Below are 25,335 nucleotides of genomic sequence, written 5' to 3'. Positions count from 1 at the left end.
CAAAATGTGTGTCTTCCCTGTCTTGTAACACCTCCGCTTGCTCCTCATTCATTTCAGGGTCTAGTTCAAATGAGTCCTGCATGGCTTTTAAAACTCTCCATTGGCTTTGCTCCAGCTGAACCCATGGATCTCGTCTGTGCCGTTCTTGCTACCTCCTCTGATAAGTTTATGAATGGGCTTATATGACGAGGTTGCCTGCTATAGAAGGGGACTGGACTCGACAACCCAGCAGGCCCCTTCCAATCCTGCATCCTCTGTTCATCTAACACTTCTCTCCCCTGTCCCATTTCATGATCTTACAGTTCATGCAAGAGGCGCCTTCCCTGTTGTCTGGAACAGTCATTCTGTATCTCTCTCCAGCTCATTCTTCTTCAGTATCTCTTCTCCATGTTCACTAAAAGTAGGGCAAGAAGTAATGGGCTTAATCTCCAGCAAGGGAGATTTAGGTTAGAGATTAGGAAAAACTTTCTAACTATAAGGATAATTAAGCACTGAAATAGGGAGGTTGTGGAATCCCCATCATTGGAGGTTTTAAAGAACAGGTGGGAAAACACCTGTCAGAGAGATTCTAGGTTTACTTGGTCCTCCTTCAGTGCATGGGGCTAGACTTGACGACTTCTTGAGGTTCCTTTCAACCCTACATTTCTATTATTGTAGGATAAACTGGAGGGCTTTGGTCTCCAAGGTTGCCTATTGATCAGGCTTTTTATTTTCTTTCAAGTCAATTCAGCTTCGGGGAAAGCTGAAGTCCTGCCCATTTGTTAATTCTGCACAATCACTATCTTCAGAAAAATGGACATTCAGATTTTTCTTGACCCAAGTAATGTACTTGAAGATTCATATTAAACAGGACTCTCCAGTATGTGGCCAGAGATATTTCGGATGATGTAATGACCACGAATTAAAGATGGGAATAACTTAACTCTCATGCTTATAGGTGGAGGTTAATTTAATTAAATGTTGTTGTGTTGGGGTCTTAATCACTGGCCTTAAGCAGTTCCACCGAACACACCAAACATATCCAGAATAATGTACAGACTAGTCTGAACAGTAATAGCTGTATATCTTTAGAATGACGGCATGCTTGTGTAGCTCATTCATTTCTGAAGAAGAGGAATTTAACTTCAGCTTTCTTTCCTTCTTCCTTCCTTTCTTATAAAATTAGTCGAATGTTTCAACCTGTGTCTTGACTACTCCTCTGAGAAAATTCCCACATACCACTGCACTGCAGTGTTGTTTAATAAGCTATTGTGGTTATATAGTTGATGCAGATTCTCCCCCAGCCTTGGTTTTAAATAAAACAAGGTGAATTAAGCATCTTAAGACACTGAGCGCTATCGGCCTAATAAGAAAGGTGGATTAGACCAGTTCAATCCAAGATTACTGAGAGGAGCAGTTCGTTTTAATTTTAAACCTTTTGACATGCATGCAAGTATCCTGCCCCTTTGCTATATTGTCAGCAATCTGAAGTGCATGCAACACGTTTTAGTTGGAAAGTAAAATACAGGCCTGTTTTTAAACCAAGATTTTTATTTTAAATGCATCTCAACTAAGACGAACTAGCCTCTGGTCGGATGACTGAATTCTTGGCAGAAGATTGCATTTTTATCAGTCAGTGAATTTGTTTTCTTCTGGTAAAACGTGTGTATTCCTCTCTTGCTAAGGACCCATTAAGAAGTAAAATTTTCTCTGTAGTTAACTGTATGGGCTCTTTCATTGGAAAGTTGGGCTGGGGAGAAAGTGGTTTTGTGTTTAAATGAATTTTGTACTGGGGTTGCAGTCTTGAAACCTGAAGCCACGTAATGACTGATCAGGTGCATCTCAGACAATATGAAAACAAGCTTCTTTAGACTTCTGCCTGTGTACTCCAGTCTTGTCCTGGACAGACTCCATGTCTAAGGCCCTTGTGGGTTGTATAATATGGATTCCATAACTAGAAACTGGATTGAGATCTGTCCATTCATTTCACACTAGCTGCCCATCTACCAGCCATCAAATGGAAGTGGCTTTCACTTGCTAGGTACAACTTGGGCAGGATTTAAACCAGTGTCATACTGGGTGGAACACCTGTATTTGCTAGGATAAACTTCTGCTGCTGGCTACTGAATGGATCTGGGGATTAGTAAGTGCCATTAGGAGGTAAAGGAATTGTCCGTAATTAAACTTGTCTGTTTCTGTGCGATTGGGGCTTGGTCAGGGAGTTCACATCACTTCACTTGTTGGTGCTTACGTTGACCCATTTGTAAAGTGGGATTATCTCCCAAGGGTGCCTTGAAACATCCTCTGATGAAAGCTGCTATAGAAGTGAGACACCGACGTTTTCCCCGGCTTGGGACTGGCCACCTGGCTGGGTTGTACGTCAAACAGTTCCAAGTTTTTTTTGTTTCGGGTGTCTTTTGCAGATGACCAAGAGACCCGGGAGCCCTTGAACTCCGTTGAGAAGGAAGCAGATGCTGACTTAGCCAACCACCGGCCCAGCGATGAGCAGAGGAAGAAGGACAACAAGAAGAGCAAGAAATACTCCCGTCTCTCCTGCTTGCGCCGCCGGCGCCATCCCCAGAAGGTCGATGAGAGTGACCTGAGCGAGGGCTTCGACTCTGACTCCAGCCAGGACTTCACTAAGGGCAGCGATGGCTCGGAGAGTGGCTCGGAGAAAAGCGACGAGGAGGTGGAGACAGCCTTTGATGTGGAGACAGACTCAGACATGAACAGCCAGGAATCCCGTTCCGACCTGGAGGATATGGAGGACGAGCCAGGGGAGGAGGGATGCGGCCGAACCAAAAGCATGAAAAACGGGGCCAAGGAGGCCTTAAAAAACTGCATGGAGGGGAGCGGGCTGGTGGACTCTAAAAGCCTGAGTGTCTCCAAGACTGAGAATTCAGATGCTGCAGTCAATGGGCCAGGGTCCATGGGCACTAATGAAGCTAGCATAGCCAGTAACCTCCAGGCCATGTCCACACAGCTGTTCCAGACCAAACGCTGCTTTCGCTTGGCCCCCACCTTCAGCAACGTCCTCTTGAAACCAACTCATGAATCAGCTGCCTTGAAGCAGGTAGTGGACAGCAAGCCTTGTGTCAATGGGGATGTGGAGAAGCCCGGCTTCCCTGAGCAAGGTAAGGATGGATACTTGGTTACAAATTATATCTTTACTGGCATGGAAGAATACACAGAGCTGGGTAGAAAATGATTGAGCAGTAGCAGTCTTCTCGAGGAGTGAAATCTATCCCTGTGCAACACTATAGTGCATTACTGTGCACTACCGTGGCACCTGGGAGCCCCAGTCGTGGACCAAGACCCTGTTGTGCTTGGTGCTGTACAGACTCAAGATGGTCCCTGCCCCAAGAGGCTTACAATCTAAATGTAAGAAAAGAGACAACAGACGGATATAGGGAGAGAACAATGAGATATTGTTTGTCAGCATGATACACTGAAGTCCCCTGGAGCCCTGTTTTGACCAGAGTGGGACTTAAGTGGTGGACAGGCTGCCTGTTTGCATAGGAATTAATTTCACCCTTAATGCATGGAAGGCCAGTTCCATACGTTACCGTAAAACGAGAGGGCAGTGCATCAGGACAGTGTTGTATAATATTTCTGTGTGACGTAATAAAAGAGGATTAACCTGTTAACACAGAACAATTTAGTGAGATAACTTTACTTATTGAACTAGTTGGAGATAGTTTGTAAGCTTCTGTGCAATAGGCACAATAATATTTCCAACTGGGTGTTTAGGGGCTTTATTAATTAATACGGAGGGACATTATAAGTCAGTGTGTTTCCCAAAGTATGGGCTGTATTCCCCTGTGGGATGCAAAGGACAAACTGAGGAGGTATCAGTGGAACTTAGTTCTCAAAAGTGTCATCTTTTATTTTTAAAGTCTCTAGCTGTTATGGTTGTGAAGAAAACCTTCAAAATGTGAAGCAAATGTAACTCGTACAGAGATGTCTGCCTGAGTTTTCAGAGAGCCTGACATAGTATCTCTGTGGTCTGAACTGCCCTATTCATTTCAGTGAGTGCTGATTTACATGCCAATGAGAGTTAACAGTGTTGACATTTAAACACTTTGCTGCTCTTCAAAGCGTGTAAGAAAGGAGAGGAAAGGTCATGTTATGAAGATCTATACCAGCATTTCCTAAAGTTTGGGGTGCAGAGGATTAGATTGCAGGGTGGAGATGATGTATCAATTAAGGCTTTCTCTACACTACAGAGCCTGTTCTGGCATAGTTCCCTAGTGTAGATGCAGCCTAAGTGGCAGGACTTCTTCTGCTGGCATAGCTACACCACCTCCCTGAACTAAGCTAATAGAAGCATTTTTCTGTAAGTATAGTTGCTTCTGCGTGGGGGTTTTGCTGGCACATGTTGGCTAGGGGCTGTGAATTTTTTCACACTCTAGATGACATAAGTATGCCAGCATAATTTTGTAGTGTGGACCAGGCATTGCAGGGTAGCAAAAGAGTTGAGGTCAGTTTCATTTTCTTCAAAGGGGGATCAACTTTCAAAACTTTGGGAAATGCTGTTATAACCTGTTCAAAGGGAACAGTCCTGATAGATAGGAGGGGCCGGGGCTACTCCAGAGAAGGCTGCTGGAGGGATGGGGGCATTTCTACAGCCCTCAGCACCATAGCGTCTGGACCACTCCTCAAAATCAAACCCGCTCGGAGACTCTGACTCCCCTTTACGTTCGGAGCTGGTGTCCAGAGAGGCTGGTGCTTTCCACGCTGCACTGGGGCACCTTGGGGACACACATGGCTGGGAGAAGGACCCTCACGGCACCGCGCGGGAGAGTCTGCAGCTCCAAGGAGGTGCTATAATATATATATATGTATATTTATTTATTTATTTATTTATTTATTTTTTAATTTTTTTTTTTTTAATCTTTTGGGGGGAGGGATAGCTCAGTGGTTTGAGCATTGGCCTGCTAAACCCAGGGTTTTGAGTTCAATCCTTGAGGGGGCCATTTAGGGATCTGAGGCAAAAAGGAAAAAAATTTGGATGATTTAGTTGGGGTTTGGCCCTGCTTTGAGAAGGGGGTTGGACTAGATGACCTCCTGAGGTCCCTTCCAACCCTGATATTCTCTGATTCTATGACTAGGTCTTTCTCATCTCTGACTTCTGTGGTAGTACGAAAAGCAGACTTAGCACCATTCTTCTCTGTTGCCCTGCATTGTACAGTCATTTACACCATTGCAAAGTATGTACAAAATGCTACTGTTCTGATTTGCAAGTGTTTCATAGAGCATTAGTGTAAATGCCTGCACAAGGTGTAGGGTAATGGAGAAATGGGCCATTAATGTTTAAATGCCAATGTAAAGTCACCAGCATATCTGTAAAATTAGTTTTGGGTTCTGTGTTTTTGTCAATGCTTCCTGATGAAATTCATTCCACTCACAAAGCTAAAGGTCTGTTCAATTGCTCGTGCTGCAGAGTCTAGCTGAATTTGAAATTTGGGCTGTTTTACTGCTTATTAAATCATAAAAATGTCGTGATTGGAACTTAACTGGCAATTCTGATGATGAATGAGGAAAATAGAATCCAGGTGACTCTCCCCTAGCTGTACTGGCTTGGTGAGCTCTGCAGAGTTCACAGAAGTGAAAACTTGTTTGTGTCAGTAAAAGTCAGCAGATTTGACTGAGTGACATGCAAAGAGCAGAGATGTGGCATTAGGGGCAATTTCTATACACTGTCAACCATAATATCACATCAGTCTTTAGGTTTGTAGGGCCAGATTCTAACTTTTGATGCACAGTAGATGGCACTGCAGATTTCTTAAAGCTATTCAGTGACATGTATTATTCAAACGAAGTAATGTTCTGGGAGAGAACAGATAGAAAGAGAGATGATATAATACAAGTGCATTGTCTGTATTTCAGATAAACCACTTGGGCCAGTCTGGTCTTGTTTGTTAGTCACTCCTTCCAGCTTCCCTTATATCCGGGAGCAAGGAAGCATTTTGCATCAAGCTCAAACCTAGTTTCCATGGGAATGCAACTCTGACAAGGACTCAGGCTTTGCCTAGGCTAAGATTTAAAGGTACAGTGTGAGATCATGTTAACTAGCTTGAGCTAACTAACAACTTTTAAAACTCTAGTCAAGAAAAGGCAAGTTGTACTCTAGCATACTAAATCTGGAGATTTAGAAAGGGATAGATCAAGTTAGCTAACATGATCTAATGCCACACCATTAAATCCTAGTCTAGACAGAGCCTCAGGGCTTGTCTCCCACTTCCAGGGGCGGGGGGGGTGGGGGGGAGGGCAGAGGGGTGACCGATGTGCAGCAATGTGAAAACCCGCTAAATCAACCGCCGATCGCTCTACCGTGGACTTTGGTACTCCACCGGAACAAGAAGCATAAGGTAAGTCAACGGATAAAGATATCACGGCACTTGATGCAGGTGGAATAAAGAAGCATTCTTATCCCCACTGAAGAAAGGATAGGCAGGGAGGGTCAGAGGGTCACTAACTTGCTTAGGATAACACAGCAAGTATGGGGAAGTTGGAAATCGCTCCCAGGTGTGTCAGCTGTTCTTCTAGCCACTAGTTTATTATTACTTTTATTATTTGATTACTGTAGTGCCTAGAGATCTAGAGATGGACCAGGACCCCCTCATGGTAGGGGCTGTACAAATGTAGAACAAAGGGCGGACCTTGCCCCAAGGAGAAATCTAAGTGTAAGAGAAGAGAGAACAGATGGATAAGCGAACAGACAGGAGAGTACAAGGAAACAGTGAGACTATACTGGTCAGCATGATGAGCCTGCTGCCTTCCAAGAGATAGTTACACCAATCAGTAAAATACTGTTGTGGGTGTGTGCGGATGAAGCAGGGAATGTTGAAGCATCTTTCCCTTCCCACTCCAGTGGTGACTCGCTGTGCAAATGCCAATATGGTTTCTTACCAGGTCTCCGCTTGATATTTAACGCAGGGTATCTTTGCTCTTTTCGTTGTTGTTTCAGATGACTTGTCCGACTCTGAAGAGAGCATCACCAGTAACAAATCCTGTCGGAACGAGAGATCCCTCCAAGAGAAACTAGAGATCATAACCAATGAGGGCCTGCTTCCGACTGTCAAGGTGTTCCTGGACTGGTTGAGAACCAACACTGACCTCATCATCATGTGTGCCCAGGTGTGGGGGTTTTGTTTAAATGTACACTGTTAATGACAGCGTCTCAAGTGTCAGCTTGGGTGATTATATTGTGATAAGCCTCCCTGTAGATTCAGGTGGATACATTGTTTGTCCCTTCCTGGCAAAAATAATTATTGTGACTTTAATGTGTATTGTTAAACAGATCCCATGTTGCACCATAGATTCAACAGCAACTCAGTGATGGGGGTAGTGATCTCTGTGCATGGTTTGCAAATCAGTGTGTTAAGTTTGTAAAGCACTTTGGGTTCTCTTGGGATGAAATGTATTATTCATAATCAAATTACTTCCTCTCACTTTTATAACTATTTTTTATTGTTAGGTTCTACCCTACAAATACGTTTTGGTGATGGGGGAACAGGGGATTCAGGGTTATTAAATAGCCCTGACCTAGAAGCCATGAGAATGAAACAAACCCACATCTAGACACAGGGATCATCTATCACGATTGCTATTGAGTCTTCTGTCTGTTTCAACAACTCGCCAAAAAAATGAGAGGGTGGATGTAGAGGCAATTGCTGGTTAGGTGGCCTGCTGGCTAGGTCAGGAGACTGGGCATCCATAGGCCAGAGATTCTATTCTTGACTCTGTTAGTGTCTTGTTGTGTCTTTGAACAAGTCATCCTTGCCTCTCTACCTTGGTTTCCCTGTCTATCAAATTAAACTAAATCTCTACATCACAGGATGTTGAGGCTTAATTATTTGCAAAGTGCTTTGAAGTCTCTGGAAGGTGCTATCAAAGTGCAAAGTATCCTCATAATTATTTGCATCTATCTTGACTTGAAGATTTGCATGACTTGATATATTTTGCAGCCTTTTTTTTTTCCTTCTTCCAGAGCTCCCAGAGTCTATGGAACAGACTGTCCGTGCTTCTGAACCTTCTGCCTTCTGCTGGAGAACTGAAGGAACCAGGTACCGTTGGAGCCCATCCCGTATCATTATCTTCCAAACAAACAATGCTCCCTGCACAGATTCAACTCCTTATTTTTCAAACCTAGTTATCAGTGGTGCTTATAGCTCATTATCCTGCAAGGTGAGAGTAACTAATGCAACTTGGTTTACAAGGATGAGTAAGGCCATGTCTACCTTAGCCTCTGTTGTGTTGAATCATGATTCAAGTTAGTTACCTCCCATGGTTTGGTTAGCTAGTGTGGATGGAGTCAAACTGTACTAAAGCAGGGTACTTGACTGACTGGCTCAAACCTTAATGGAAACTGGTAGCATGCCATAGACATTCCCGTATGACCAAAATGCTTGAACTTTGAAGAACATAAAGCACAGCATAAGACTTCGGACCTCAGCTGTCCTGGCATCAGTGATGATCAGTCACATCTTACTGTATTTCCCCCCAACAATCTAGGGCTGGCTCTTGGTAATGAGGTCAAGGACTTGCTGATTGGCTGTGAGCTTCCAGACTTGAGCACCAGCTTGCTGCTTCCAGAAGACGTGGCGCTCCGTAACCTGCCCCCTCTGAAAAATGCACACAAGAGGTTTAACTTTGAGCAGGACAGACCCATACTCTCAGCGGTGGAGGAGGTGAGGATAGGCGAGCCCTGGATTCTTGCTACCAGCTAAATTTGTCTTGATAGAAACTTTTCCTTATCCTAGCAACGCAGGAGGAGAGTCTAGTTTTATTGTGGGAGAGAGTGTGCCCCAAACTGAAATACCTTTGTGAACCTCAGGATGATTCACATTGCTTCTAGCTCCATCGCCCAGGCAGTGTCCAGAAACTTCCCTTTCCCCTCAAAGCAATGCAGAGCTGCTACCTATTGGTTTCTTTGCTGTGTTTAACCCCTCACCCTCCTTGTCTGGATAAATCAGTTGGGACGAGTCTTGAACCGTTTGCAGGCTATCTCCTTTAGCCCTGTGTCAGTGACGACGACTGGCAGTGGCAGAAGTATTGGCATTGTGCCATACTCATGCCCAGAATGGCTTTAATTGTCAGCCCAGCTGCAGAGTAAAAAGGGCTAAGATCATCATTACTGCATAGGGGAAGGTGAGACATTTAGGGAGAAAGTCAGGAGAGTAGTGGTCCATCTAATTTTGCTATGGCAATCTCTGAACTACCTGATGACTTAGAGCACATTAACATTTGTCCACCTTTGCTACCTGATTTTTAAGGGAATGTTATGGCCTTTGATCTGGGAGCTGCGTTTTTAAAAATGTAAGATTCCAGCTGAGGAAGCCAGGGGATGAATTCCTGGATGTCTCCTCATGCTTTTGGTGCTCTGTGGAGAAACTCTGAGGCAAGATACAACAATCCAAAGCCGAGTACAGTCCCTCCTTTTACCAAAGTCTGCTTAGCTGTCCTGTTAGTTATGTCACCCCTCTTCAGAGAGATGACGACTCAGGTTCCAACGATGGGATAACTGGCCGGCACAGATTGCTCTGAAAAGCCAGATGTCATTGTTCTCTGTTCGAAAACCCTGACTGCAAACATTTCAAAGCACTCTGGCTGACTTTCCTGCACCCCTGACCCCATTTATTTTCTCCAAAGAATTATCATGTCCTGCATCTTCAGGAACATTCTAACAATTTTTCACTTTGTGTGTGTGTGTGTGTGTGTGTGTGTGTGTATATGTATGTGTGTGTGCGTGTGTGTGTATATATATATATTTTTTTTAGTCATTTCCACCTTTTTCTAAAAGTTTAGGTTCCTGCTTCTCAGCTAGCGCAGGCTGCTGCCAGGGGGGTGTGGTACATCTCATGTCAAACCATCTCGTTCCTTGCAGTCCGTGATTCGTATTTGCTGCATCCGCAGCTTTGGCCACTTCATCACCCACTTGCAAGGCAGCATCCTGCAGTTTAATTCGGAGGTCGGGATCTTCATTAGCATCGCTCAGTCTGAGCAGGACAACTTGCTGCATCAGGCCCAGGCCCAGTTCCGCATGGTGAGTTGGAAGAGTCTTAGGCTGTGTCTACACTGCCACTTTCAGCACTAACACTTTAGTCGTTCAGGGGCGTGAAAAAACACCCCCCTTAGCGGCAAAAGTTTTAACGCTGAAAAGCGCTTTATCACCAGGAATGCCGATCAAGCTACCACCGCTCATTCAGGGTGGTTATTTTTTTATTGCCGGAAGAGCTCTCCCCCAGCGGTAAAGCGTGACTACACTGCCCACCTCACAGTGCTGCTGCGGCCGCGTGGCAACGCAGGCTTTGTAGATGTACCCTCAGAGGGGCTGATGCTCTGTCTGTGACATGCTGGCATCCCAGACTAATGTTGCCATTGGCTCCTCAGCCTAGCCGTGTGTTCCTGAACAAGCTCGGTAATGGCTCATAATTGACACACTTTCAGTGCCTAGTGAGAGAAGAGGTTGGCCACATTCCTCTTGGGAAAGCTGCTTGCCAGGAGCAAAGTGCATCTAGGGACAAAAGTCTGTTCCTGTTGAGTCTTGCTGTTTCGTAAGAGGATAATCCGCCCCACCAAGTTGTGAATGAAAAGTCATAGATAATCTGGCGTGCTAATGAATGTGCCACAAGCATTGTCCCCCAGTGTAATGCAGGGAATTGGCTCTAGAGAACTGCCCCACCCCCTGGCAAATCATTATTGTGTAGTCTTTGTGCATGGGAAAAACTCCATCCCAGATTTGCAGCTCTGGAGGGCCAAAGTTTGTTGTACAGAGCAGATGCAGTTCAAGAATTGGCAGAACCAAGCTTTTTTTCCATGCTGTCCCACCGAAATTTACCTCTGCCCTCCCCAGAGGAGGATGGTAATCCATTCTTCCTCTCCCATCGGCTGAGACAGCTGACAAGGTGGGCCAATCATGATGGGGACTTTTGTACCCGCTCATTTCATACAAGCCACCCTCAGATGGTAACAACTGTCCTGGTTGGCTTGGGTTGGATTCAAGCTGGTGACCTGGAGGCAAACAGTTTCTCTCCCTTTACCAGTCCCTTGAGCGATTTGTTCCCCTTTTCTCGGAACCTTTCTGGAAGTACATGCTAATCACTAGCCCACACTCTTCCTGCTAATTTTATTTTTAACTCTATTTTTAAAACTAGGCTGCGGAGGAAGCTCGTCGGAACAGGTTAATGAGAGACATGGCTCAGCTCCGACTGCAGGTATGAGATCCCAGCTGTCAACTAAACCACCAGGTCTGTTAACTTAGAGTTAAATGTCCAAGCGCATGAATGAACCTGGCCTGCCAATCTTCTATTTGGTACACTTATGGAAAAATCATTTTCTGGTCATAGTTGTTCACATCTCATTCTTAAAAAACCCCAAACAGGTCAGCTCCTCTGTTTTGACCTAGTGTAATAAAAACTGTAGAGATCTGCCTCTTAAAACAGTACTGTCTGATCTGAGGCGTGGTTAGAGCAGGGGTACTAACAATCAGGACTCCTGGGTCCTATTTCCAGCCCAGCTCCTCAATTGCTCTGTGACCTTAGCAAAGATCTCCCATTCTGTCACAGTTTACCCTTCTGGAAATAGGTATACGCCTTTCAAGGGTCCTTGGTAAGACATCAGTAAGTCGTCTGGGATATTGAGATGTAAGGCACTCTACAAACACAAAGTAGTATCATTACCATTAGGTGCCCCTGTGAGTACAGATTTGGAGAACTCCATAAAGGTATACCAGATGTGTGCTGTACATGTTGTATATGCTCTCTGTAAAGATAGGGAGGCTCTTTGAACAGCTTATTTTTGTCAAGAAAGGAATAAAAGGTCTGGCTCATGGAAATATTCAGAGGTGTGTGGAGTTTGTGTAGATGCCACATGAATGGAGTGACAGATAAAAACGGTCAGTCTACTCAGGCACCAAGGATGTCTCAGTACAGGCAGGAACCCTTAACCAAGGTGATTATTGCTCAGATGCAGAAAGTCGAATTTACGGCCTGATTTGAGGCTGAGAGGGAATTTATACCTCGCCTTGGGAGAGTTTTCACCATCCGCTGGCCCAGGGAACACATTTGTCAGGATCAGGCGGGCTCATGCCATGCGATTGGGGAAGTGGAGGGGCTGGGCTGCACATGACAGGAGGACCATCACTCTTTCTGTTTCTGCATGAATTCCTAATCTGGTATTGCTGCTATCCTGTTTCAGCTGGAGGTTTCTCAGCTGGAGGGGAGTCTCCAACAGCCCAAAGCTCAGTCTGCCATGTCTCCTTATCTTGTCCCAGACACCCAAGCTCTCTGCCAGCACCTCAACATCATCCGGCAGTTAGCTACCAGCGGCAGGTTCATCATCATCATCCCTCGAACAGGTACAGTTAGGCTCCTGTTTGCGTGTGTGGTTTTGAAGGGGTTCAAGCCCAAAGGCTTTCAAGAGAGTCACGCTCCCTTTGAGAACAATGGAGAATCCTCTCTGTCCTCCAGCTGAGAACAGGAGGTGGGTGTCAGGTGCTGAGCTCTGTTGGAAATCAGGCCCATGGTTCGTGAGTAGCTCGGCAACCTCCAGTAGGTCAGAGGGAACACTGGTGTCTGGATTTCCCCTACAAAACTTGTCCAGTGTTCTTGTATAAATGTGCAAGGAGGTTAGTGACTCTTAGAAAGCTGAGGCAAAGACAGCCCCTGTGTTGCAGAGCTTTGGAGAATGGTTGGCTTAGCTGGTGTGCTGGGGGAATCTATTCAGTCTTATGACAACCAAGTTACCTTGGGTTCAGCCCACATTGCTATGTGCCTTGCCTGATTTGTGGTGGCTGTTTTTGTGATTTGTGTGAAATGAGATGGTGGGCAAGTTCCCATTTCCTTAATGTTTGTGAAGGGCTTTGAGGATGAAAATAGCTATAAATACTACATATTTCCCCCCCAGCTTGTGCATCACTTTGTAATACCCTGTGAACTTAGAACAACCTGTTCTTGTGTGCCATACACCCCCCTTTCCTTCTTCAGACCCCACTCCTTAAATCCTGTTTCTTCCATAAATCCTCCTTGTATTGGTTTCCTCCCCTGCACCAGAACTTCTATCCCATTTTGGTTTTCCTATAGATGGCAAGGTCTTTGGGGCAGGGACACTCTCTCTGTTTTGCATAGTTCCCCATGTATATTCACGACACTTTATAAATAAATGTCCACATCTCAAACCACTGGCCACAGCTGGCATTCATTGGCACCCTTGTTTGCATTCTCAGCAGAGATCAAGGACTTAATGTTTCATGGAAACTGATCTTCCTGTTTACCCCTAGGAAGGTGAGCTCTTCAGGTCAGAGTTAGAGCAATGTTGGGACATTGTAGGGGAGCCTGACCTGCCCTGTTTTGTGGCTAGAGGATCCTATTCCCAAGGGCTGTGAGTTCAATGCTTACTCCCAGCACTAATTAGATTTATGTTTTACTGAAAAAGGCTCCTTGCCTCAGGAGTAGCAGCTGAAAATCATTGCATAGGTCCTTCTTTGGCCATTTTATTTGTAGCTCAGGCTGGAGTCTAACATGGTTCATCAGCTAATAACTGGAGAAAGGTCCAGGTCAGCAGCTGATTAGTTTGTATTTAGCAGCAGCATAAAGTTATTGCCACCTGCCAGAGGCAATTCCACAGCTCCTAGAGTTCATGCCACATGTAGGATTAACCTGTAAAGGCACGAACAAACTAACTTTCTCACTTCTGTTTTTTATTAGTGATTGATGGTTTAGACTTCCTGAAAAAGGAGAATGCAGGCGCTCGCGACAGCATCCGATATTTAGAGGCAGAATTTAAAAAGGGAAACAGGTAAATACCCTTTCCCTTTGGCTTTAAAATAAATGTATCTGTTTCTTATGTAGAAAAAGTCCTTCAAATAAATGGTGTTTTGTTCAGATAGAACACAGAATAAGAACAGAATGGGAAATGGGCACAGTTAAACATATACCAGGGCAGTACGAAGAAGGCACTGGCAGCACAATGATTTAATGTGGTTCATAGATGGATCCCAAAACACACGACTGTTTGACAATCTCTGTGTACCTGTAGGGACCACTTTACTTAGTAATGAAATGCAGCCACTTCTGGTGTGGGAAGTTGCAGCTGCTTATTGATGCACAGCATTTTAGGCAGGAATTGGGGAATGGTTTTTCCAACAGAATTTCAAGCATATAGAATGTAATCAAATCCCCTTGAGAATGAAGTGGCTGAGTGGCTAACAGAATATGCAAACTTTCCTTAAAATCAGGTTTTATATCAGCGGTCCGGTATTTGCCACTGTCTGGTCCTATCTTTAGAAAAAGGCCACTGGGATGATGCTGGAAATTGTTCCTCTCTGGTCTACTCGCATGCACTGAGTCAACACGTTGGATAAAGGAAAACTGCGTGTTCTAATCTATTTGATCTTTAGAAAGTCTTTGACAAAGTTTCTCACAAGAGGCTACTAAGGAGTCATGAGGTGAGAGGCAAAGTACTGTTATGGATTAGAAATTGGCTGAGGAACAGAAAACAAAGATTAGGAATAAATGGTCAGCTTGTAAAATGTCAGAAGGTTAATGGTGTCATGACCCAGAAATCTGTGTTAGGGCTGATGGCACTTTACATGCCACTGATCTGGTGATGTGCAAACAGTGAGGTATCTACATTTGAAGGAACATCAAATTATTTAGGTTAGTTGAGACTAGAGAAAGCCATGAGGAACTTCAAATGGGACCTAAGCAAGCTGGGTGACAGGGCAGCACCTGCTTTTGGTAAACATCCAGCAGTACCAAGGAAACCAACATGCTTAGAATCATACAACTTCCTTTGCTTTAAAATATTGACATTTTCCCTTTTAGTAACCTCCATGTGGACTCAGCAAATCTGCTCTTTCCTCAGGTACATTCGTTGCCAGAAAGATGTTGGGAAAAACTTTGAGAGGCATAAACTGAAGAGACAGGATTTAGATGCCTGGTAAGGTTACAGCTTAGCACAACCTTTGGAGTTCTTACTTTCTCATTACATGCGTGCCAGGTGGGTTTTGGGATGAGGTGCCACCTTTGGGACTAGTTACATACATTTGGGTTGCTAGATTTGATCCTATTCTTCAGATTGTTCTAAACCTGCAAAACAAAGGGGCTGTGAGGTCCAGTGTCTTATCTACTGGAGGAGGATCAAATCTGGCAACCCATACTCATGCAACTAGTCCCGGAGTCAGGACTAGTCAGGACTCCGGGTTCTATTCTCATCTGTGCCACTAGACTGCTGGGCAAGTCACTTCCTTTCTCTTTCTCAGTTTCCCTCCTGCCCTTTGTCTGTCTTGTCTATTTAGATTATAAGACAGTTGGGGCTGCGACTTTCTCATATTATGGGTGTGCATGGTGGGGTCATGATCTCAGGGCCTCTCAGTGCTACTTTTAATACAGATAATGGGGTTGAGAGACACTGCACTGCTAGGATGAAGCTTGCCCTGCAGCTGTATAAACTTACACTTTTGTGGATAAGTGAAATCAGTATCTGTTTACACAGACACAAATAGCGATTTGATTTTTCTTACATCAATGTGACAGGAACCTCTATAAAATATTGGACAGCTGCAAACAGCTGACTGTGTCCCAAGGAAACGGAGAGGATGACACCACAGGGATGGTTACCATCATAACTGGCTTTCAGCCGGATGATCCAAGCAAATTCTCTGCACCCATGCAGGTCAGTGTCTCAGAATAAGGTAACTGGGTTACAACAGCTGACAAAATCCTTCCTGACCCCAGGTAAGGGAAAAAACTCCTTTCATCATCAGCATCCTTTCTGCAAGTGTATTTTCTGCCTGGGCTAGTAAGTGCACTCTTTTTCCACAAGCCTGGGTTATAAATCGTGGCCCTTATTTTCGTTTGCAGTAGGGCGCCTTTACACTACACTGGTAGTGCAAAGGGGTCTTTGGAATGGACATAACTGTAACTTACACCATTTTAAAGCCCCTTTATGATGTCTGAGCAGCGTAAAGGGGCCCTAGGGTGAATACAAATCAGATGGTTTTGGTTCTGCACGGGCACTTCTGCTGAGATTTTCAAAGCTGCCTAGATGCCCAACTCCCATCAATTGAAATGGCAATTGTATGTCTATATCCCCTCGTCTGCTTTGAAAATCTCAGCCTCTGTTTAGGCTCCGCCCCCTTTGGAAGAGCTGTGGCTTCCTATATAAGGAATAAAGTGTGCCCCTTTTCCAGGTTCTTCTCTTGTCACTGATCTTGTGCTCTTGAGGATGGAAAACAGCAAAACTTCTAAAAACATAGTTCCATGTTGTGTACAGGAATTGTTCAGGGTGGGCCAAAGGGACAGAATTTCATGTAATTAGAGGAAAAAAATGACAAAGAGAATTTGAGAAGGCTGTCAGGAAATGTTTCCCAACTTTGAGCTCAGTCAGCCTCAGTCAAAAAGCCCCGTTCCTTAAGAGATTTAAATTTGGTGGACAAAGTTCTGGAGACTCTGTTGTGGTGGTTGGATGATAGATTACTTTGGGAGACCAGTGGGCTTTTCCCATGCCAACGTTCCGTGATATTTTACTGATGTCTTCCCCTGCCCCACACACAGAGTCAAGGAAAAATAAAAATCTAACTCTGAACTACCTAATGAAATAAAAATTCTCCTTCCATTGGCAGTAGGGAAGGAAAAGAGCTTTTAAACTGAGGAGGGAGGTTGATCTTGTGGTGAAGGCACTGTACTGGGGCTCAGGAGACCTGGGTTCATTTCCTGGCTTTGCCACATGTTCCATGTGGAACTTAAAGTGAGTCATTTAATCCCTCTGGGACTGAAGGATAACACTTCTCTCTCACACAAGGGTGTTGAGGCTAATACCATCCCATGGTGATGGGTGGTCATGTAAGTGCCTACATAGATAGTATCATCCAGTCTGCTGTCTTGGCAATGCAGGAAAAAATTCGCTCTGTGTGTGATTGTCTTGTTTTTGTCTCCAGTCTGCTATCCAGGCAGCAGCCAGTGCCAGTGTGGAAATAAAAAACGTTCTAGAGTTCTACAAGCAGTGGAAGGAGATGGGCTGATGGTCAGAAGGGCATCGGGTTGGTGTACCTTTCTCTCCCCCTCTCAGAACGCGCGGTGTCTGAACGAAGGAAACAAAACACAGGCGAGACTTGACACGAAGAAGCAGCAGCAGCAGCAGCAACCATGAGAAAAACAAATCCAGTTCCGACACGCACACAAAACACCCACAACCCACACCACGAACAGACGACTGTACATCTCCAACAGCGCCAACTGCTCTGAGAAGAGAGACACCTCAGCGAGGCCAAGAAGAGATCTCCCCTTCTCCCGGTCGGCAGGGATGGGCGAGAGATGGGCAGTCGTTCATCCCCCTGCTTGGTCGTCCCCAATAGTCAGGCAGCTCCTTGTATGTACTTTATTTAAACAAGCCAAAACCATGGAAATGGAACACAGAAGGGGCTAGCCTCCGGGGCTGGGGACAAGGTTCCAAAGAGTGCTCTTCGTTGGGAATCTGGTGATAGGAAAATGAACACCTTTTTAATTAATTTTTCCATCTTCATTCTTTTAATTCTTGGCATATATATGTGTATATATACATATGTGTGTGTGTATGTGTATGTGTATGTGTGTATATATATATACACGTGTGTGTGTATATATACATATATATATATATATATTTAAAAAAGTGGAGTTCCTTTGGGGTTCTGCATCCTCTTCAAATGTTAAAGAATTAAAGAGAACAAGGAAATGATGATGCTATTTTTAAACAGAAATGCAAAAAAAAAGTTTTAGGAACAAATATATTTATTCCTCTCCGGCCCTTTCCATACTGGGGGGAGTGCAAAGTGATTATTGCCTGTAGAGAAAAGCACCAGACGGAAACCTTCCCTATCCCGCTAGGAGTTTGGTGTGCATTCCTTGCTTTTGTACTTGTTGCGTGTTTTGTGAGCCATGATAGGTCTAGCTTGGGCTGTTTAAGAGAATCGGAGGAAAGGATTCGTTCCTCCTCCTAAACGACCCCCGCCCCCAGCATTAGGTCTTTGTGCAGGGGAGGGTAAAGGTGAATGCAATCCAGGCTAGTTGCTGGCAGTTGTAATGGAGCTGCATTGGATGCTTAGACAGTGGCAAGGGTTGTTGATTTGGCTCGAGCCTGCTGAGACTCAAGAGACAAATCGGACCTAAAAACCTCTCCAAAGGGTCCCTAATTCCTCTTCCTTATTTTGCAGTGGGGTGTTGGGGGAGGAGGGGGCGTAGAGGATTTTCTTAAGCTTATCAACGGTCTCTTCAGTTGCTCTCGGACTCAGCTTCTTCTGTGTAAAACGAGAGGTTTGCAGAGCTTATGTAGTCCCTAGGAGCAGGAGGGGGAAATGCAGTGGTCACTGCAAGTCAGTGTCATCCGGAGCTGGCCCATGGACTGTTCTGTGCCTTTCAGTCAGTACAGAAGCATCCATAAAGGAAGGGAAAGCAATAGCTGTGCAGATGCTGGAATCAGCTCCCTTTGTTTCCTGAGAGGTAAATTTACAAACCTCTCTCCTGCACCCTTTCTATGCATCCTCCATCTGACTTCTGGTAACACTGATACCTGTAAATGAAAAGCACATTGCTATAAAGATCACGAAGCACTGGGTAGAAGTTCCATCTCTGTTGATCTGTGTCCCTGTATTTTCAGACCAGATGTCCCCATCCACTTGAACCAGCAGCAACTATGCAAGTAATGAGTTTAACCCACTGGTCTCTGTCCAGCTCTTTTTAATTTGGCCTGACAAGAAGCTGCTATAACTGGTTATTAATAGTGTACTACGAATGGACCATTTGAAAATAGGACCATTTGCAATACCTGCAGATTTCCCAGCATAACAAATCATACCAGAATTGCAAACTGTCCCATTTGGGTTCAGATCAGTATGAATCCCACAGGATTCATCCACTTTGCAGCTTAGATCATTTTGCAGCCAGCAGCCTTGTTGCTCAGATGAAAGGCCTTGGAAAGCCAGTGTGCTTTAAAGGTGATTTTATTCCTTTGGAAAGCAGAGGAGGGCATAAGGGGTCAGTGTTACTAACCGATTTTCTCTTTGTCTTCACCTGAAACTTGTGGTGCTTTACTAGGCCATGCCAAGAAGACAGCATAAGCAAAAGTGCTGAATGGGGGCTTTCACCTGCTTCTGATGGCTTCCTGTGTTTACAAACAGATTTCAGCTGTGGCATGTCCCCAGGTGGAGTTTAGTGCATGGCATTTATCCTTTCCCACACGCGTGCAGCTGTTTTCTTTTATCAGGTCTTTTTCTGTTTAGCTCATGTTTTTATGTAATGGAAATGCAAAAAGTAAAAAAAGACCTACCTTGTGTATGATGTCTCCATCAGAACCCTCCCATCTGAGTTGTATGAGCCAGAGCGGTGTAGCCTTGAAGGTGAAACCAATTCACCCCCTGCAATTCTGTCCCTGTTTTTGACATGATGCTGACCAGTGCACTAAAGTACACTCCCCGCTGACCCACACGTCTAGGTCATCTTGAATTCTGTCTGGTGGATCAGACTTCTCTCTGACTTGGGTGTTCTGCCCAGCTCCTCTTGGTAGGACGCAAACTGGAACCCACAGCCATGAGTGAGTTGTAGCGGAAGCAAGATCTGCATAAATGAAGCTTTGTCACAGCTGATTACATCTCTAGTCCTCGGAAATATTTTTTTTTCTTCTCCCTTCCGGGGGTGCCGTCTGAGACATGCTGTTCTGGTTTTGTAAAGAAATGGGAATAGTTCTACTGCAGTTAATGTCTAAAGCCCAGGATGGGAGCTGTTCAGATGTAGCATATTCCAATGGCCATGGATGAGATTAAGGGGGGGGAAAAGCAGTGCAAGTGAAGCAGAAACTGAAAACCAGGCCCCCCCCCCCCCCAACAGATCCCATTGGCACTGCAGTTAGTTATGATTTCCAAGGCAACAGTGCAACCCAAAATTGGGACTGGAATCCTAGAGCCAAGCTTTGTGAGGCAGAGATCATGGATTGAGTGGGGGTGCAGAGCAGCTACCCAGCACTGCACAAATGTGACCAGGAAATGAGGATGATGCTAGGGAAGAGGAGAAGCCTTGGCACAGAAGAGATGTCCAGCTTGATGCCACAGCTCCTTGTCTTTTGAAATGGAGTGACTGTTTGAGCAGGCTGTTGATGGGGGGCTGTTTTGACAGTTGCAGTGGGGCTATGCAAGCCATTTTTAAATTTCATTTGTTGAAGGTGTTTTTTTAACCTCAAATTTATTTTGTAACAATAAACGTTGCTGAGCTAAAAAGAGATCCCCCTTCGTGTGTCCAGAAAGAGAAATCAAGGCATGATTTTTTTTTTTTTTAAGGGGGGAGTGTGTGTCTGTATTTTATAAAACATCCCTGTCTTGATGCACTGCCTGTCTAAAGGGTATTTTTGGTCATATCGCAAGTGTTTTGGTCATTAAGGAGGATGGGAAAGGCCCCTTGGCTATCTTCTGTTATGAGAAGTGTTGATTGTCCATTTTGCTGTCTCCATATACATCTTCAACCTCCTTTCTGCTGAGATAGGAAGCTTCAGGCAGCGGTGGCCAGTTTTCAAAGATGCATCTTGAAGCTCCCCAAGCATGCTTTTATCCTTCAAAAATGTGTGGCCATGCAACCGTGATTCAATGCAAGCAACACACTTTCTGTGCCCTTGCCGGATTTAATCTGAACTGGAAAAGGGATGAAAAATAGCATCTGAGTCTGTGGAATAGCACAGCCATAGATCAAGGCACCGAGGAAGATGGCATGTTGTTCCCTCTTATGAAACGTTTTCTTACATTGGGCTTTAATTGGAGGCACTGCTTGATTCTTTTCAGGAGAGGTGCAGGGGAGGATGCTTTCAAGGCTGGATCCCACAACTCACAATGGGCCAAAATTCCCAACTAATAAGTTGGCACAGGTCTGTCAAAAATATGCAGCCATGATTAAATGCATAACTGGAGCTGTGCTGACTTAAACCAGCAGGGGACTTGGTCCAGGAATCTCAAATCCCAGGCTAGAACTCAAACAGAGGTGGCCACTTTTAATGATCAGCAATGGAAGTTGCTAATGCCAAGTATTTCTCCGAGGCTAGATCACTAAATGGCCAGTGGGGGAATGAGAGTTGATGTATCGTGGCCCACAGCACTGGTGCCCGTAGCTGCTTAGCGCTGTGGCTCGGGTCTTACAGGAGTCTCCCACAGCGTTCAATAGCACCACCCTGAGCTGTAGCTGCAAACTGACCTTCCACGCTTTCCTAATGCAACATTCAAGCCTTGCAAAGCCAGCTCTTCCTCTGCGAACTCTTCCTCTGCTAATGCAAATGGTGCTATCTCAGTAGCTACCAAAAACCTTCTTAGACCACGTCCAAACTTGCCCCTGGGGGGAGAAATGTTAGCTCAAGCGTCATAACACCCGCTATGCTGGTAAAAAGAAAAAAAAAAGTGCTTTATGGGGTTGAAACCGTTGTTTTTAATTTAATCGTTTTGTGTGTTTCTGGGCTTTGTTTTTCTTTTCCTTTTTTCCCCCTCCACCGAGTTGGATTCCCAGAAGCTTCAGCACGACAGCTGCATTCACGGAGACTGTTGGTTTCTGGGGGCTAATGTCGTCCTTGATTTCTCATGCGGGTGACATGTTTGTTTTGCCAGCAGCCGTCTATATGTGTAGCTATGGGTGAAAAACGCTGTTCGGTGTGTGTTGGACACTGTACTGTATGGGTAGGCTGTGCCAAAACTCTTTATTTTAGGCTGTTCCCCCACTCTGGTCACACGATTTGTTTGAATGCCGTTTGAAACGACTCAGCTTTTCGTTCTTGTCATCTAGCAAGGGAGCTGTTTAAAGGGGGCGGGGGAATACAGTGGGATACCAGCTGATGATGAAATCAGAGGTCTGTCGGGATGAGAAGGGGAATGACCATGGGTATGGCTTTCCCGTAACCCAATCCTTCCTCTGCTTCTGCAAACATTACAACCAATGTTGAGAGAATGGTTGCTGGGTTGGAGTCAAAGGAGGCTAACGCTCACCCTCCAGACATTTTATAGCAAAAACGACCCCTAGCCTGTGGATTCACAGTTCAATGGTGATTAATCAGGGAGGCGTGGGCACACTGTCCAGGTGATGTGTGTCCTAGCAGAACCACGCCACACACTTGTCAGTTGTCTGATAAGATGAACTCAAAGAGGATTTGGGATACGGGGAGCACAGGGCCTTTTGACCTCTGATTTCATGGCATGCGTCTGACCGTGGTTGGAACACATTGACTGGCTTAATAAAGTACAAGATGTTTGTACCTCCTGATCGCTCCATTCATTATTTCTCCCCTTTTTTGTTTATGATTGTTGAGTCCATCCCTGGCACGCAGAACAGCACCTTTCTTGTAGATCTGTGCCTGCCAGGCTAAACTGGACATTTCTCCAACTACTTTTAAATGTCATTTTCACGCTAACTTCAGAGACGCAGATGGGAGTTCATGGCACAAGTTCTGCCTCACCAGGAAATTGCCTTTCATTAGATTGGCTCCTGGCATTCATGAGTCGTTTTGCTCTCTCCAGTGAGACCGAGTGGGCATCCCTCTTTCTACTGAGTCCGCTGTCTTTGTATTAGCTGGTGAATATGATGCTTGCGAAAGTTACCAGAGACGCAGCCCTAGGACTCCAGTCCTTGAGCCACAGAACAGATGCAGCAGCGTGAAAAGTTTGTGCTCCCTCCCCAAAGCAAAACCAGGGATGGCAACAAGTTTTTGAGTCATTACTGATCCAAACCAGCAACCTAGAACTGAAAGGCCGAGTACCTCATTCTGTAAGTATTAGTGTGGGACTCTTGGTCAACTTGGCCATTGTGGAATCCCCATTGACTGGGGCTTACACAGTTGTTTAGATGGTGTACGGTCTTTGGGAAGCAAGGGGCTGTCTCTTTCCCGGTGCCTAGCACAATGGGGCCCCAATCTCCTATAATAATGGAACACTTCAGCTGTACCAGATGGGAGCTGTGGTCTCCAACATACAATAAAGCTCAGGTCTAGTGTAAGAAACATCTGAATGGACTAGGAACCAAGCTAGTTGGAAATTTTTGACAAAGAATGGGGTTTTGTCAAACTCATATTTTTTGTGGCTAAATATTTTCAACTGAATTTTTCTAAGGGAATGTTTCATTTCAAATGGAATTTTTCATCTCAATTTTTTTGAAAACGGAAGAATTCTCAAATTTTTGGGCCCCCCCCCCCTTTTTTTCTTTTTACACCAAGTAGACTAAAAAAGAATAATGTCCAAGTTTGTGTGTGTCACTTCTTTTTTTCCCACCTCTAACTTCTCCAGAAGTTCTCCCAACTTTGAAAAAGTTCCAGAGTGGCAAAAGGAAAAAATGACTCTCAACTCAGTCACTCGAACTTTTCAAATGTTGAGGAAACAAATAGATTGGTTTGAAATGAAAATGTTGTTTAGAAGTATAATGAAAATTTTTCATTTGCTTGCTGGGAGGGGAGGGGACGGAACGTGTTTTCAACCAGCTCGAGCGGCGAGTAATGGGCTGAAATAAATCAAAGGATCTAAGGTCAGATAATAGGGAAAGTTGCCCTACAGTGAGATCTTAGACCAGTATTTCTCCAATCGATGCATGATCCTAGGGGCGTCATGAAAGGCAATCGGGAAGGGGAGGAGGGTCGCTTCCACTTGGTCAAATTGTCACTAGTGTTGCCACCCAGGCAGCTCCCACTCGATTCGGAGCCAACCTGAAAGGTTGAGAAGATACTGAGTCATAGTGCTCCCAGGGAGGTGGCTAGAACTCCATCTCTGGAGGTATTTTAAGGCTGCTCTGGACTAGTGACTTGATAGCTGATGGGGAGAGGGGATCAGTTCCACCCTGGGAGACTGGATCTCCACTCAGGTTTCTTTGCGCTGCGCCTACATATGTCATAGTGCATCTGGAATGTAGCCTTTCCACCACGGGTCGCCGCCTTTGTTCCAAGCCCTGAGAACGCAGGGTTCAGAGCTGACCTGCGGTCGTATCTTTTAGGAGGATGACCATTGTCAGCTTTAGCCAAACTTGAATTTGTGGTTAAAGCACATAGCTGGGAGTTGACATGGTGGGCTCTGTTCCCAAGTCTGCCACAGACTGGCAGGGATCTCTTTCCTTCGATAAACCCGTCCATATCTCTCTGCCTCTGTTTCCCCATCTGTGAAATGGAGATAATGATACTGCCTTTGTTTAGTCTAGTTAGAGCGGGACAGAGGCTCTTTTTCACCGGGCCTGGGCAGCGTCTGACACACTGGGGCCCTGCTCTCAGTTGAGGTGTCTATGCACAGCTTTCAGAGTAACAGCCGTGTTAGTCTGTATTCGCAAAAAGAAAAGGAGGACTTGTGGCACCTTAGAGACTAACCAATTTATTTGAGCATGAGCTTTCGTGAGCTACAGCTCACTTCATCGGATGCATACTGTGGAAACTGCAGAAGACATTATATACACAGAGACCATGAAACAATACCTCCTCCCACCCCACTCTCCTGCTGGTAATAGCTTATCTAACGTGATCACTCTCCAGGGATTTGTGCTGGAAATGGCCCAACTTGATTATCAGACACATTGTAAGGAGAGTGATCACGTTAGATAAGCTATTACCAGCAGGAGAGTGGGGTGGGAGGAGGTATTGTTTCATGGTGTCTGTGTATATAATGTCTTCTGCAGTTTCCACAGCATGCATCCGATGAAGTGAGCTGTAGCTCACGAAAGCTTATGCTCAAATAAATTGGTTAGTCTCTAAGGTGCCACAACTACTCCTTTTCTTTATGCACAGCTGTAATAGTAATAAAAGTCCGGTTTCCCCAGGTATTCGCTTTCAAGGAAGTAATATCGACAGACATTCAGCAGGGTGGGGCCAACCGAGAGAGCGTGACCCATCTGGAAGGGGGCCTGATTTTCAGAAAGAAGCAGAGCATTCAGCTTCTGACAACCCAACTTCTTTAAGGTGTGTGGCAAGCTGGGCTCCCGAAATCACAAGACACTGGAAAATCTTGGCCTCAGTTTTTAAAAATCTTCCATGGTGGCCTTAGGGCCTGATTCTCGTTCACACTAAGGCCCCTTTACAATGCTTTGGCAGGGGCCGCTGAAGTGGGCACAGATGTAAATTACACTTCCTTTAAGGCTCCTTTATGCTGCCAGTGGTGTAAAGGGGCCTTAGTGCAAAGGAGAATCAGGCCCTCCATTTCCTTCCAGAACAATAAGCTGAGCAGCAGCTTTCTAACGAGGAATGAAGCGTGCCCTGTTTCTAAATGGTTGTGCCAGGAGCCGCACAAAAAGGGGGGCAGTCGGGGACAGCTCCTGCATCCTCAGAATTTTAAAATGTCTGGGTGTTGGTTTGGACTGATCACACCGAGCCAATGCCTGGCATTAACTG

The 25,335-nt window shown here is 45.1% G+C and overlaps 1 protein-coding gene across 2 annotated transcripts in view; it reads left to right on the top strand.

The window, feature by feature from the left end:
• Positions 1-22,224, top strand: part of SMG5 (SMG5 nonsense mediated mRNA decay factor) — a 44,712-nt gene extending 22,488 nt beyond the window's left edge. For both annotated transcript variants that reach the window (XM_074938925.1, XM_074938926.1), the window contains exons 12-22: positions 2,403-3,113; positions 6,950-7,119; positions 7,973-8,048; positions 8,497-8,672; positions 9,869-10,027; positions 11,139-11,198; positions 12,181-12,340; positions 13,689-13,779; positions 14,848-14,922; positions 15,519-15,657; positions 16,922-22,224. In XM_074938925.1, the coding sequence (XP_074795026.1) occupies positions 2,403-3,113; positions 6,950-7,119; positions 7,973-8,048; positions 8,497-8,672; positions 9,869-10,027; positions 11,139-11,198; positions 12,181-12,340; positions 13,689-13,779; positions 14,848-14,922; positions 15,519-15,657; positions 16,922-17,005 (1,901 nt within the window). In that variant the 3' untranslated portion in view covers positions 17,006-22,224. The remainder of the gene's footprint in view (positions 1-2,402; positions 3,114-6,949; positions 7,120-7,972; positions 8,049-8,496; positions 8,673-9,868; positions 10,028-11,138; positions 11,199-12,180; positions 12,341-13,688; positions 13,780-14,847; positions 14,923-15,518; positions 15,658-16,921) is intronic.
• The last annotated feature ends 3,111 nt before the right edge of the window (positions 22,225-25,335 follow it).

This window comes from Natator depressus, chromosome 24 (genome assembly GCF_965152275.1).
Source record: "Natator depressus isolate rNatDep1 chromosome 24, rNatDep2.hap1, whole genome shotgun sequence".
NCBI lineage: Eukaryota > Metazoa > Chordata > Testudines > Cheloniidae > Natator > Natator depressus.
Note: the sequence above shows the minus strand (reverse complement) of the source record. Positions and strands in the feature narration are given on the sequence as shown.